The following is a 12,801-nucleotide window of genomic DNA, read 5'->3' as shown; positions in this document are numbered from 1 at the left end:
TAGATACATACGTAACTATTAAATAATTCAATTTCTCGTGTATATATATATTAAAAAAAACAATTATATGTATCGTTTGTGAAGAACTCAAAGTCCCATAATGCCTCAGTAGAGAATGAGTAAACGGTGCATGCGCACTACGTTCTGCCTCTTTGGACCTCCGTCTCCACTGAAACGATGGTGAGCCTAGCTTGCTCCTTGCAAAATCCGAATCAATCTTACGATTCCTGAGCCTTAAGTTATATTTTTCCCCCAATGAATGGTTTGTGTGATCAATGTTTGCCCGACTAGAGTGTTATTTTGTTCTTATGTTTGTTGTATCAAGATAAAAAATTATATTTAACAGAACCGTCAGCTCAAAAATGGCTGCCGCATTAGCTTTGCTAATGAAGCCGGTCAGACTAGCTTACATTAGGTTTAGCGTTTGCTCAGTTTCATACGCTAGGAAATAATAAAAGAACCTATTGAAGTCTAACATTCGTTTACGATAAAATTTTATAGTTTCTGTACACAATTGTGTTAACGTGTCTAAAATTAGTGCTTGAAGTGGGTATGGTTGAGTAGTTGGGAGGGGATTGAGGCTGTCGTAATTCTATGTAACTTCTACAGGTTCCATTCGGTTTGCAGACGATTTTGTTTCTTTACCTTGCTGATATCAGTATTAAATACAAAGTACATTGAATTTTCTCAGAATAACGGCCATGATTGCAACATTAAGCTTTTGAGTGTATTAAGTTGTATAATCATTGCTGATGACATTGAAGATTGATATGTTCTTTAATGGTCACACTGTTTCATTGTCCCCAGGCCAAGCGCACCAAGAAGGTGGGGATTGTTGGTAAATATGGCACGCGTTATGGTGCGTCGCTGAGGAAGATGGTGAAGAAGATCGAAATCTCTCAGCATGCTAAATACACTTGCTCTTTCTGTGGCAAGGTAAGTGTTTGAGATAGTCATGTCTGTACTAGAACTGGCAATTCCTCCATAATTGGTCCAATATGGAAAAAGAGACAAAGTGAGTGTATAGCCCTGGGAGAAGTTAAAAGCATTTTTTAATCTCTTTATTTTCAGACCAAGATGAAGAGGAGGGCAGTTGGTATCTGGCACTGTGGGTCCTGCAGAAAGACTGTGGCTGGTGGCGCTTGGACGTACAAGTATGTTGTACTTTTTTTTTATGTCCCTCAGCTTGTATATCTTTTAGAGTAATATAAAGAAACCTTTGAATATACAGACCTTTCTTTCAGATGGGTATTAAAATGTGGTTTGTGTGTTTCTTGGCCTTAGTTTATCTCCCTAAAGCATTTAGTCAATTTCTGTTATATCTCTAAAAGGTTTAGATCTGGCTTAGAGATTTTAATGGTTTCTCTTCATTGAGGGAGAAACTTTTAAAACCTATGTGAGCGAGTGCCTTGAGGACTTAAGTCAGGCATTGTTACTGCCTAATCATAGCAGTAGCACGATCTATACCATCAGCTCATTTGATCATGCACAAAATGCATCCAGGTTAAAGTCCGAAATTCATTTTTCTCCGCATTAAAAAAAGCATACTAAATTAAAATGTAATGGTTTATCTTTTTTGTTTTGTGTTCTGAGAAATAAACGTCATTAAATCCTTTTTTTTATCAATTATCTGTGCCATTCATGTCTCAGAAATTTGTTCCTTTGCGTCTTCTGGTGTAGGTACCAGGTCTGCATGGACCCTACGCATGACAGTGGCATTGCACTATAATTGGCTGAATGTTTCGTTGATGGCGTAGAACTTAGTGGTTGGTCTGGACGATGATTATAAAAAAACAAAACAAGATGCAGTGTCCATATTTTGAGTCATGAGCATCTGTAGCCGGGGTTTCCGCTGGTCATTAAAAATTATTAAATTATAATTTTTTAGAGTAAGGACTTAATTGGCATTTAAATGTATTAAATATGAATATCATGGCATTTAAAGTGCTTTATTAAAAATAAAAACATTTTTAAATACAATTTCTCCAGATATATCAGCTATAACTGGTTCCGCGTACTTGCACGCAACTGCTTCCGGTTGATCGTAATGCTGTATGTTTGGAAAAGAAGCTGTAGGCGTAAAAAAATCTAGAGAATTGGACAACGCAAATTTCAACAAAAGTGGCTGGAAAACGAGGAATTCGTGGCCTAGCTGCAGCCTGTTGACAGTTAAGATGGGAGAGGATTTTGCTGTGTTTTTTATTGAGTCATGGGTACTTGTTGACATTAGAATTCTTTCTAAGAGCTAAAACAGGCTGGGCTCTTTTAGCTCTGTTAGTTGCCCAAATTAAGCTACACCACTTAACTTCGTGTCAACAATTGTCCATTTTGGATAAGTAGAGTAACTCTTTTGTCTAAAATCTCAAAAGTCATTTTCAAAAAGAAGTTCCATTCGTCTTCCCAATCCCCTAGATGTTATAAAAGAAAGTAATTACACTTTTTGTGTCACCATGTTAAATGGCAGAGCTCAGTCTGTCCTAGAGCACAGTACTTGGCTTCAAGATTGAGAATGATTTTATATTTTTACTTCTGGCATGTTCAGGTCATCAAAGGAAATTATACACGATGGCAAATATAGGTAAAGAGTTGAGACCCCAAAAGAGATTTGAATCTTATGAAACGAACCCAACTCAGTTTCTTATTGTGGCGTTGTCAGGTTACGTCATCAGCAGGAGAATGTCCCTCAGCAGTTTTGGTTCCTTGATCAGCAGCAAAAAATTTTAACTTTGGATTTATACACAACTGTTGTCCTTTTGAGTTCTGTGTTTGCATTTTGTTGTACCTTTATGGTTCATAGTGCATGTGCTTTAGTGCACTGCAGCAAGTGATCAAATAAATCAGTCTATAGTTTTAAGATGTATCTATAAGATGCAGCATATTAGCTTGAGGGCTTTAGTTTGACATTCCTGAATCTGAATAATTAATTGATCAGCAGAATTTGGTCGAGATAACATGTTAAACATCATGCAGCTTAGTTTTGTTTTTAATGGTAAATTTTAACTTGAAAAAATCATGAAGTCTCAAGAGAAATTAAATGTTATGACCAGTGTTGGGACTAATGTGTTAAGTAATGGGTTACCTTGCAATAACTACTAAAGTAACTAGTTTGTAAAAGGCAGTAAAGCAGATTTGTTATCCATCACTGTATACAACTGAGGACTTCAGTTTCCTGAAACAAGCGCAGTTCTGTATTAACACAGTAAAGACAATGAGCCACTGATTCAATGATGGCATTTCTACAGAACAAGCGATTCCTGGAGGCTAAATATTGCTGTGATTTGCCCTTAACAGCTGGAACAAATACTTCAGTTTATACCAATATATCACCTAAATCAAGCATAGCCTGTTGTAAAGTTATTTTCTAAGTCTAATGTTAAACCCTATTTTAAATCAACTGTTGCAAAAATAGACCAATACGTATTTATAAGCTAACCAGTCTAACCTTGGTTTGTATGGAATGGTCTTATTTAGACATCTGTTAACAAAACTACCAAAACAATACAGCTGTAGGAATTGAAATTTTTTTTCCCATCCAGGGAAGACGTTTCATGATGAAACGTCTTCATATTTGGAAAAAAAAATGTCAAGGGTTTGTTTTTAACTTTTTGGAGTAACTGAGCTGGATGTCTGAGAATCTTCAACAGCTTGCAATTCATGTTTTTTTTTTTTCTAATCTGAACACATTTAATCGATTTTGAAATATTTTTCATTTAAATATAGTTGGTGTTTTTTTAAGAATAAGTAAATGAACTAGTAGGAGTAATCTGAATGCATTCCATGTTTTTGATATCTGTCTTTGTCTCTTGCAGCACAACGTCTGCTGTCACAGTCAAGTCAGCAATCAGGAGACTGAAGGAACTCAAGGACCTGTAAACCAGTGCACAGCTGGTGGATTTGGGACTTTTGTTTTCTATTTCAGCCCAACTGGACATCAATAAATAAAAAGTCTGGATTGGAGAGTCATGTGTCTTTGTATATTTGTGTTCAAGCTGGCAAAGTGGGCTTCATTCCAAGCGCTGCCTCACTTAGAAAGAAGAGCTGCCACCACCCACCGAGCAGAGTTAGTTTGGAAGGACGAGATGGTTTACGTCCAAACAAGGTCTAGATTTTGTTGAAAGGCGAAAAGCTGTAAATTTCAGATATTTTCAACAACGGTGGGACAAAACCAGACTGACCAAACAGCCCAATTTTCAACAACTATTTCTGGACCTTATTAAGACTATGAGGGACCAGATTTATCCTTAAAAAAACGTCTGAATGACGTCTGGTGTTTGGGGAGGTAACCTTGAGCTTGATCATCAATCTATCTAAACATAAAGGTTTTAAAGTAGAACAGTAATTCACACCACATCAGTTTAACTATCCATAGATTTTAGTGTTTGATTTGATTCGGGGGTAAGGATATGAAATTCAGTAGAATTTGTTAATTTAAAATTTCACCGGAGAAGCTTTGATTTGATGGCGAAAGAAACCCATTGGACACCTAGTAAAGGGAATTATGTTTCAGTATGAGAGGATGGTTTTAGCGATTGGACAGTGGACAAAATCATTTTTCTGGAGAGGATATGTTATACTAAAGGTGATGGGTGCAAGCTTTCAAATGACGTGGAACCAACAGAGAAATTGTGCTAAAAGTTTTCTTAGAAAAGAATCAGGTTTTAATTGAGGTTTAATATTGGTACTAAAGCTATTAATGCATAGGAGATACGTAACTAAAGAATTAATCCAGAACAATAGAAATTGAGCTTGATAAAGTGGGATTTGTTAGTGACCATGCAATTAACATGTTTATATACCAGAACTGTCTAACAGGCTATTTTGCCATGTGCCTAGATTAAGCACTGTTTGAGACCTACAAAAGTTTTCTGATTAAGGTTAAAATTGCTAAACTACAGTTTTTCAGGCAATGTAAAAACTATACAATCAATATAAACAAATAAGGAAACTACATGTAAATGGTTCATATTGATGGCAAAAGAAACAGATGGTCCCAGGATTGGATTAGGAAGGTTCTTGCTGTAATGACAGATGTGATTATGAACCATATCTTTGTTTTTCAATTTGATTCAAAAATCACAGATGTTCAGACTGTCTGAGGAAGAGTTCCAGTCCCACGCAGCTCTAATAGCTGAAAACACACTCTGACAAAAGCACTTTTCTGGAAAGGGACAATACAATCTTTTCAATTCCCTCCTGTTGTTAAACCACATGTGGTGAAGAAGACAGGTTTGAGAAGCCCTGCTTGAATCTCTTAGATCAGGCATCCCCAAACTCGGTCCTCGAGGGCCGCTGTCCTGTAGAGAAACATCTAAAACCTGCAGGACGGCGGCCCTCGAGGACCGAGTTTGGGGATGCCTGTCTTAGATGGTTCCATAAATCCCTGGAGGAGTAGCAAAATGATTTCAGCTTCTCATGTTTCTGCAATGTATTTGCCAATAAATGAAAGATCAGCTGCAGGGTTGAGTGATTCTGGTGTGAAAAAGGAAGCAGCTTTCAGCTGCCCACTGGTCCTTAAAGAATGGGTGAAATGCAAAGGTTGTGCAGTGACTACAAAGGTGATGATGTTGGAGTAAATAAACAGCTATTCTCAGGAAGTCACTATTGCCTATAAAACATTGGTTAATTACTTTTATAACACATTTGTAATAACATTGTGCTATTATATCCAATGCTTGAAAGCAGAGGTCGGTTAACCTGCCACCAGAGTTAACACTGATTAATTTAAAATAAAAGATCTGTCTCTGCATGAATATCTTCGCAATACCACAGCTTTAATCAGTATTAGGGACAGGCTTGCTGTCCATTTCTAAACAAAACCCGCAATTAAAAGTCAGAGTTAACTCTTAGTTAAAATCTTTTATGTATTTAGAATATTTCAAAATTAAACCAATATTTTCTGTTTGTCCCAAATGAGAAAATTGCTCTGATTTTATTCACACAGTTCAGTTACTGGTTGCAAAACGAAATACAGGTCCTTCTCAAAATATTAGCATATTGTGATAAATTTCATTATTTTCCATAATGTAATGATAAAACTTGAACATTCATATATTTTGGGAATTAAAAGTTCCCAAAAGGAATTTTGGGTTTTCATCAGCTGTATGCCAAAATCATCCATATTAACACAATAAAAGACCTGAAATATTTCAGTTAGTGTGCAATTAATCTAAAATATATGAATGTTCAAGTTTTATCATTAGATTGTGGAAAATAATGAACTTCATTTTGAGAAGAGCCTTTAAATGGTGTGTGTGTGCGTGATATGTCCTGAAGAGGGCGCTGTCGGTCCCTGCTCCATCTGACTGACTCCTGGTGGAATCAGCATGGCGGCCTCCAGTGTGTTCCGACCGGGCTTGCTGAACCACAGAGTAGCGATAGTGACCGGCGGAGGCACCGGGATCGGTAAAGCCATCTCTTCAGAGCTGCTGGAACTGGGTGAGACTGGTTCTGTTCGGATAAAGTGGACTTTCTTACTACTAAAACCTTAAACAGATTCCCTCATGTCGGGCTATGAACTCCAGCACAGATAGCCTGCATGTTTAGGTGATCATTGACAATATTGACATTCGTTAACAACCAAACTGAGCATGCGCAGTGCTTAACAGTCTGCAGTAGTGGAAGGACTTGTTGGCTCTGTTTGAAAATATGGGCTGCATCCTCCAAGGACGCGGTCTACCTAGACTGGATCCTTCGAAAAGTCCGTGAAAATAAGGAGACAGGAAGAGTTTTGGCTGTGAATTCAAACACTCTGGTAGGAGATTGTTTGGAAGGGGTGATGGAAAGTTTTTAAACATATTCAATGGACATGAATAAGACAAGTAGTAATAAAAGAGGAACATCCTTGTGGTTTCTACTCTATGAATCCAGGATAACAAAGTTGTTCTGCACATCCTCTATGTATGTGGTTGGTCTTTTCTTTTTGGTTGCCGATCTTTTGAAAAATAAAATGCAATGGTTCTTTTTCTTTTTGTGGAGCTCCTATGGGTTTGAGAGGCAAACCTGAAAGCTTTAAGAATTGAAACATTTGTGTTGGTTTAATTACTCCTAAATGCCAATGGGAGATTATTAAACTAGGCAGAGCAATAATTATTTAACTTGTGAGCAAAACATGAACTAAAACTGGGACTAAAAAAAGCAACAGTTAAAGAGAAAACAAACCACTGGATGTGATCCTTTTTAATGTGAGAAATTGGTAATATGAAGTGAGAGTGTGTGAAGACACCGAGATGGGTGAGTCTCACTCCCAAAGGGTGAGAGTTGCCAGCCCTGTTATTCTGACCTAATGCTGCTTCTCTGTCTGCAGGCTGCAGTGTGGTGATCTCCAGCAGGAAGGCAGACAGGCTGGAGGCAGCAGCCCAGGAGATGAGACAGAGGATCCCCACCAACAGCCCTGCAAGTGTCACCCCAGTGCCCTGCAACATCCGCAGCGAGGATGAAGTGAGAGAACATGTTCAGGAAGAATCTGCTCAGTCCATGAGGGCGCGCTTTGGTTGGACTGAGATATCTTTATGCTCTCTGTGGCAGGTGAAGGCTCTTGTGTCATCGGTGCTGAAGCAGTATGGCAGGATAGACTATCTGGTGAACAATGGAGGGGGTCAGTTCAGCAGCCCAGTGGAGAACATGACCTCCAAAGGCTGGAAAGCTGTGATAGACACCAACCTGACTGGTACCTTTTACTGCTGCAAGGAGGGTGAGTCAGACAGACACTAACAATAAATAATTAAACAGTTTAAATTTCTAATGCTATGGCTATAAATGGTTAAGATTTCTAAAAAGCATAATTTATATTGAGATCCCCTATAGCAGGGGTCTTCAACGTTTTCCAGGCCAAGGACCCCCAGACTGATGGTGAGATTGGAGCAGGGACCCCCTAATTATATATATTGTATGAAATTGTGTTATATCAAACTGGTTCTATAGCCACTCTATTACAGATGGAGTAATGTAACGAAAGTAATTTCTCCCTGGGATTATTAAAGTATTTCTCATTCTGATTCCTGGTTGATGGGACAGGTGTTGTGAATGAAACGGTGCCCAGCTTGAAAGAGCTCCTGTGTGCCGCTGAATGTGAGCATTGATGACCGAAAGACATCTGCCTCCATTTATCTGCTTACTACAGTGTGTTGAATTAATGTTAATGTGGATTTAAAGACATTTTAATTAGTGGAAAAAATTGCAGGGGGGAATATAAAAAAAAAAAAAAAAAAAAGAGTATAATCAACCAAAACTTTCGTGACCCCCATGCAGTACTTCCATGGACCCCCTGTTGAAGACCTCTGCCCTGGAGCACTGCCATTAGGTAGTGCCCTAACGTATTTGCTCTAAAACCATCTTTGTGCAACATTTTTTGTGGGAGTAGTGGCCTAGTGGTTAGGGCATTTCATTCAGGTCCCAGAGGTTTTGAGTTCAAGCCCCACTCCCACAGACTGCCACTCTGGGGTTAACGCCCTTAACCCCACACTGCTTCCCAGGCGCTGCACAGTGGCAGCCCACTGCTCCCCAAGTGGAGTATTCCTATCCTGCTGGCAGCTTCTCTGTCCAAGTCTGTGTCCAAGTCCATAAATAGCTTCTCTGTCCCCTGCTGGGGAAAAATAGAAATCATTTCAGCATGATGGAGTCACCACCGTGTTTTACAGTTGTGTTTTTTTTACGGTGACATGCAGTGTTAGGTTACTGCCACCTGTAGAATTTTACAGCTTGACCAGAAATGTTAAAATGTTGGTTAAACTAAATTAATCCCAGTCTTCTCATGTTTCTCTGTCACACCAAGATGAGAAATTTATAAATGTCTAGTGTTTACGTTTTTCATCTCAGTCTGGATCTTTACAGCTCCTCCAGAGATACTTTGCACTAACTGTTACTTATGGATATTCTAGTAAAAGCAATCTAATTGAAATTTGTTCCTTCACTTTTCAGGTTTTTACGATTACAAAATTTGCTCATTAATAATTTTCTGTCACCTTGTCCAATAAACACTACAGCGTGCCACGTGAAGCCCCAATAAAATAAAGGGAAAAGACGGGAAAAAATGTGGAAAAGTTCCAGCTGTATGAATGACTGCATAAGGCACTGAGTTTTCTGCATAGCTTAGCACCTGTCCCATTATTCAGTCTACACAGCCTGGATGAAGCAGCATGGAGGTGTGATCGTCAACATCATCGCGGACATGTGGAAAGGATTCCCTGGAATGGGGTAAAGATGCGTTCCATTACCAACTGATAAACAATCATAAACTTCACATTACATCCTGGTGTTTCCTGTTACTTCCAGCCACACAGGTGCAGCGAGGGCAGCAGTGGATAACCTAACCAAGACCCTGGCCATTGAATGGGCTTCATCAGGAGTCAGAGTCAACGCTGTTGCTCCCGTATGTAAAGTTATGAGCTGATCAGTGTTGAGTTTTTGAAGCTGTGCTTTTTATTTTTTATTGTTTTTTTTTTGTTTGTTTTTTTAAGGGGACAATCTTCTCCAAAACTGCAATGGAGAACTATAAGGAGTTTGGACCTCATCTCTTTAAGATGTCTATTCCATTTAGCCCTGCTAAGAGACTAGGAGTGCCAGAGGAGGTGTGTGCAACCCCAACACACACACACAAACACACACACCGTGTAGTCTGCAGATGATATCTATCAAAAATATGGTTGGCATGCATAAATTAACCTATATAACCACTCTGGAGAGGAAAAAATTTATCATTCAGGTTTTTCAGTTTAGAACATCTGTCATGACTTGTGTTTTTAGTTAAAAAATATACTGCAAAAAAAAAAATTGTCTGCAAAGATATGAAATTATGAGAGGATCTTTAAAGATTTTTTAATAAGGAAGTTTATTCTTTTCACCAAGCAAAAATGAAAAATTGGTCTGTTTTTCTGAATTGGCAAGATCATTTTTACCAAAAAAAATTAAAAACATTCAGTTTTTCTTGTGCTGCTGGGATTTCATCATGAACGTCCTGTTACTGTACTAAGAAATATAAGCATTTCCTTTAGATCAGCTTCAAAGTTTCCCATTTGTTAAGTTTAATTAATTTTTCCTTCTCTTTTAGGATTGACGCTTTGGGAAATTCTCTTCTCTCGTAGTTATGTACTAGATGCGATCACTATTAGTTTTTTCGACTTTGAGAACACACCTGTGCGCTGGGTGCTACTCATGGCACATTCATTTAGACAAACAGAACATTTTTATTTATGTGCTTATTTTACATTATCTTGTTGCCTCAGAAAAAAAAAAAATTAGTTTTTTTTTCTAAGTGTCGGCCTAGTGGTTAGGGCATAGGGATTGGAATCCTGAGGTTCTGAGTTTGAGCCCCACTTCCACAAACTGAACAATGGCAGCCCAGTGGCAGCCCACTGCTCCCCCACTGTATGAAGATCAGGTAATCAGGAAGGCTGAGTCCATTTTGGATAATTATACCCATCCCCTACATAAAGAATTCCAGTTTCTACCCTCTGGTTCCCGTTTTAAATACCCACCAGTTCTGACCAACAGATACAAACACTCCTTTATTCCCTTTGCTGTTCAGCTGCTAATCTCTACCAGGAAAAGCAGATAGCCATATGTTGCATGCATATAGGCCTATGCTCTCATTCATCCCCTGCACTGCACATATTTATTTACTTTTTATTTTTCTCTCTCTTTTAGCCACCTTTTTAAATATTTTATGTGTTTCTTGTGTGCGATGTAAGTGCACATTTTTTTTTTATCTGTGATTAGTGAAATGTGAACATGTGTGTGAAAGGTGTACTACTACTGCACAGAAATTGCCCATACTGGGACAAATAAAAGGAACTGAACTGAACTGAACTGAACTGAACTGAACTGGGAGGGTGAAAATGCAGAGGCAAATTTCTCCAACCAATAAACCAATAAAGTTCAATTATTTTTATATCTACATTGTGTTTGTTTATTTCTATAAAAAATATTATTATTCAAATTAACTGGATTTTATTTATTGATTTTGGTAAAAAACAACAACATCTGGTTCATTCAGAAAAACAGACCGAGTCTTTTTTTTTCAGGTGAATGCAATATGCTTCTGTACATAAGGACCCATTTTTCCATCTCTCAGATTTCTTCCGCTGTTTGTTTCCTGCTGTCTCCTGGAGCCTCCTACATCTCTGGAGCCACACTGAAAGTGGATGCAGGACAGAGTCTGTACCATTCCCTGTGGGAGATACCTGGTATGTTGCCATTTATTACCACAGCCTTACTTTACCCTTTAACGTTCTTAGGTTGCTTTCAACAACATGCTGTATTTTATAGTAAGCTGGATATTTGTGTGTGTTTTTGTGCAGACCACAGCTCATGGCCTGAAGCTCCAGACGGTGAAAATCTGGACGCTCTGAAGGAACTGCTCAAGCCACAAAGCAAACTTTAATAAATTCCTTAACATGCATGACAACAAATGGGCAGATAGCAAAGCTATACGACCTATAGAATGTGATTTATTGTATATTAAAAAAACAACTGTACAAATTTGTATATCATTAGTAGGGAGTTAGAGAGATATAAATCAAAGATTTATAATGTACTTAATCTATAAAATATTAACCTGTTTTTAATTTCAATAGTAACACCGTACTTTTTTGCTAAAACAAAAATAGTGCCTTAAAAACTGGAAACCACAGATTAAAAGTGTTTTACAGTATAGACAGTCTGTTTGTTTTAATCTCAATTTCTATATTTTTAAGGTCTCAGTAAGTATAGAAAGAGAAAACAGAGACAGAGAAGATTTGCTGTATACGTATGTTTTTAATTTCTAAGTCATATCCATGGTAGTCCTTGTCAGGGTTGCAGACACAGACACACAAAGACACACAATCATGCACACGCACGCATTCACACCCAAGGACAATTTAGAGAAGCCAATCAACCTAACAGTCATGTTTTTGGGCTGCGGGAGGAAGCCGGAGTACTCAGAGAGAACCCATTCATGCATGGAGAGAACATGCAAACTCCATGGTGTGGGCCAGGAATCGAACACAGAACCTTCTTGCTGCAAGGCAACAGTGCTACCCCACTATAGTACTTTGCAACTTTTGATTAAGTCAAAGTAATGGGCACTTGTAAATCATTGTACAGTGAAGTTTGGAGGTGGGACCATGTTGGTGTGGGGCTGTTTTACAGCATATGGTCCTGGGAAACTTCAAATAATTGAAGGAAGCATAGAAAAATGTACCGAAAAATTCTTGATAAAAGTATGCTGCCATCTACCAGCATGATGAAGATGAAACGTGGGTGGACATTTCAGCAAGACAATGACCGCAAACACAGATTCAAGGAAATTGTCAATTTGGTTCAGAGAAAGAAAATAAAGATGCTAGAATGGCCCAGCCAATCAGTTGATTTGACCCAACAGAAAGTCTATGGAAAGAACTTAATTTCAGAGTTAATAGAAGAGGCCCACGAAACCTTCAAGATTGGAAGACTGACTGTGAGCCAAAATCCCACCTGAGCAATGCATGCAACTTATTTCTGAATACAGGAGGGGTATTGAAGCTGTCATTGCCATCAAAGGCTTTTGTAGAAAGTATTAAATCAATATCAGAAATGTGATCAATATTTTTTTCCCTGTGTCATTTCACTTTAATACACATAATTTATGGATATATCTTTTGTTTGATTTCTTTTCTATGTGTGGAATGGCACCTCTAGAAATATATTTACTGAGGAAAAATGGGTGCATGTTCAATAATTTTACGTGCCATATAAGGGTAAATGCTTACTTTTCAATTAGCCACAGTTTACCCTGCTTCGGGGAAAGATAGAATGGCACTTTCCTCTCAGTAAAATATATCTGAG

General features: G+C 38.2%; 2 protein-coding genes across 2 annotated transcripts; both read left to right on the top strand.

Annotated features, from left to right (window-relative positions):
* The first annotated feature begins 80 nt into the window (after positions 1–80).
* Positions 81–3,957, top strand: rpl37a (ribosomal protein L37a). Its single transcript, XM_038306458.1, has 4 exons — positions 81–180; positions 808–936; positions 1,072–1,154; positions 3,810–3,957. Exons 1-4 carry the CDS (start codon positions 178–180, stop codon positions 3,871–3,873), a joined length of 279 nt encoding a protein of 92 aa, XP_038162386.1. The 5' UTR covers positions 81–177; the 3' UTR covers positions 3,874–3,957.
* Positions 3,958–6,278: 2,321 nt separating this feature from the next.
* pecr (peroxisomal trans-2-enoyl-CoA reductase) lies at positions 6,279–11,646 on the top strand. Its single transcript, XM_038306446.1, has 8 exons — positions 6,279–6,435; positions 7,304–7,437; positions 7,525–7,690; positions 9,111–9,192; positions 9,271–9,367; positions 9,456–9,566; positions 11,069–11,180; positions 11,295–11,646. The coding sequence occupies exons 1-8, from the start codon at positions 6,324–6,326 to the stop codon at positions 11,375–11,377; spliced, it is 897 nt and encodes a 298-aa protein (XP_038162374.1). The 5' UTR covers positions 6,279–6,323; the 3' UTR covers positions 11,378–11,646.
* Positions 11,647–12,801: the final 1,155 nt, after the last annotated feature.

Source organism: Cyprinodon tularosa, unplaced genomic scaffold (assembly GCF_016077235.1).
Source record: "Cyprinodon tularosa strain WSP-4 unplaced genomic scaffold, ASM1607723v1 ctg1154, whole genome shotgun sequence".
In the NCBI taxonomy this organism is placed as follows: domain Eukaryota; kingdom Metazoa; phylum Chordata; class Actinopteri; order Cyprinodontiformes; family Cyprinodontidae; genus Cyprinodon; species Cyprinodon tularosa.
The sequence above is the reverse complement of the archived record's forward strand: the minus strand, read 5'-3'. Positions and strand labels throughout refer to the sequence as shown.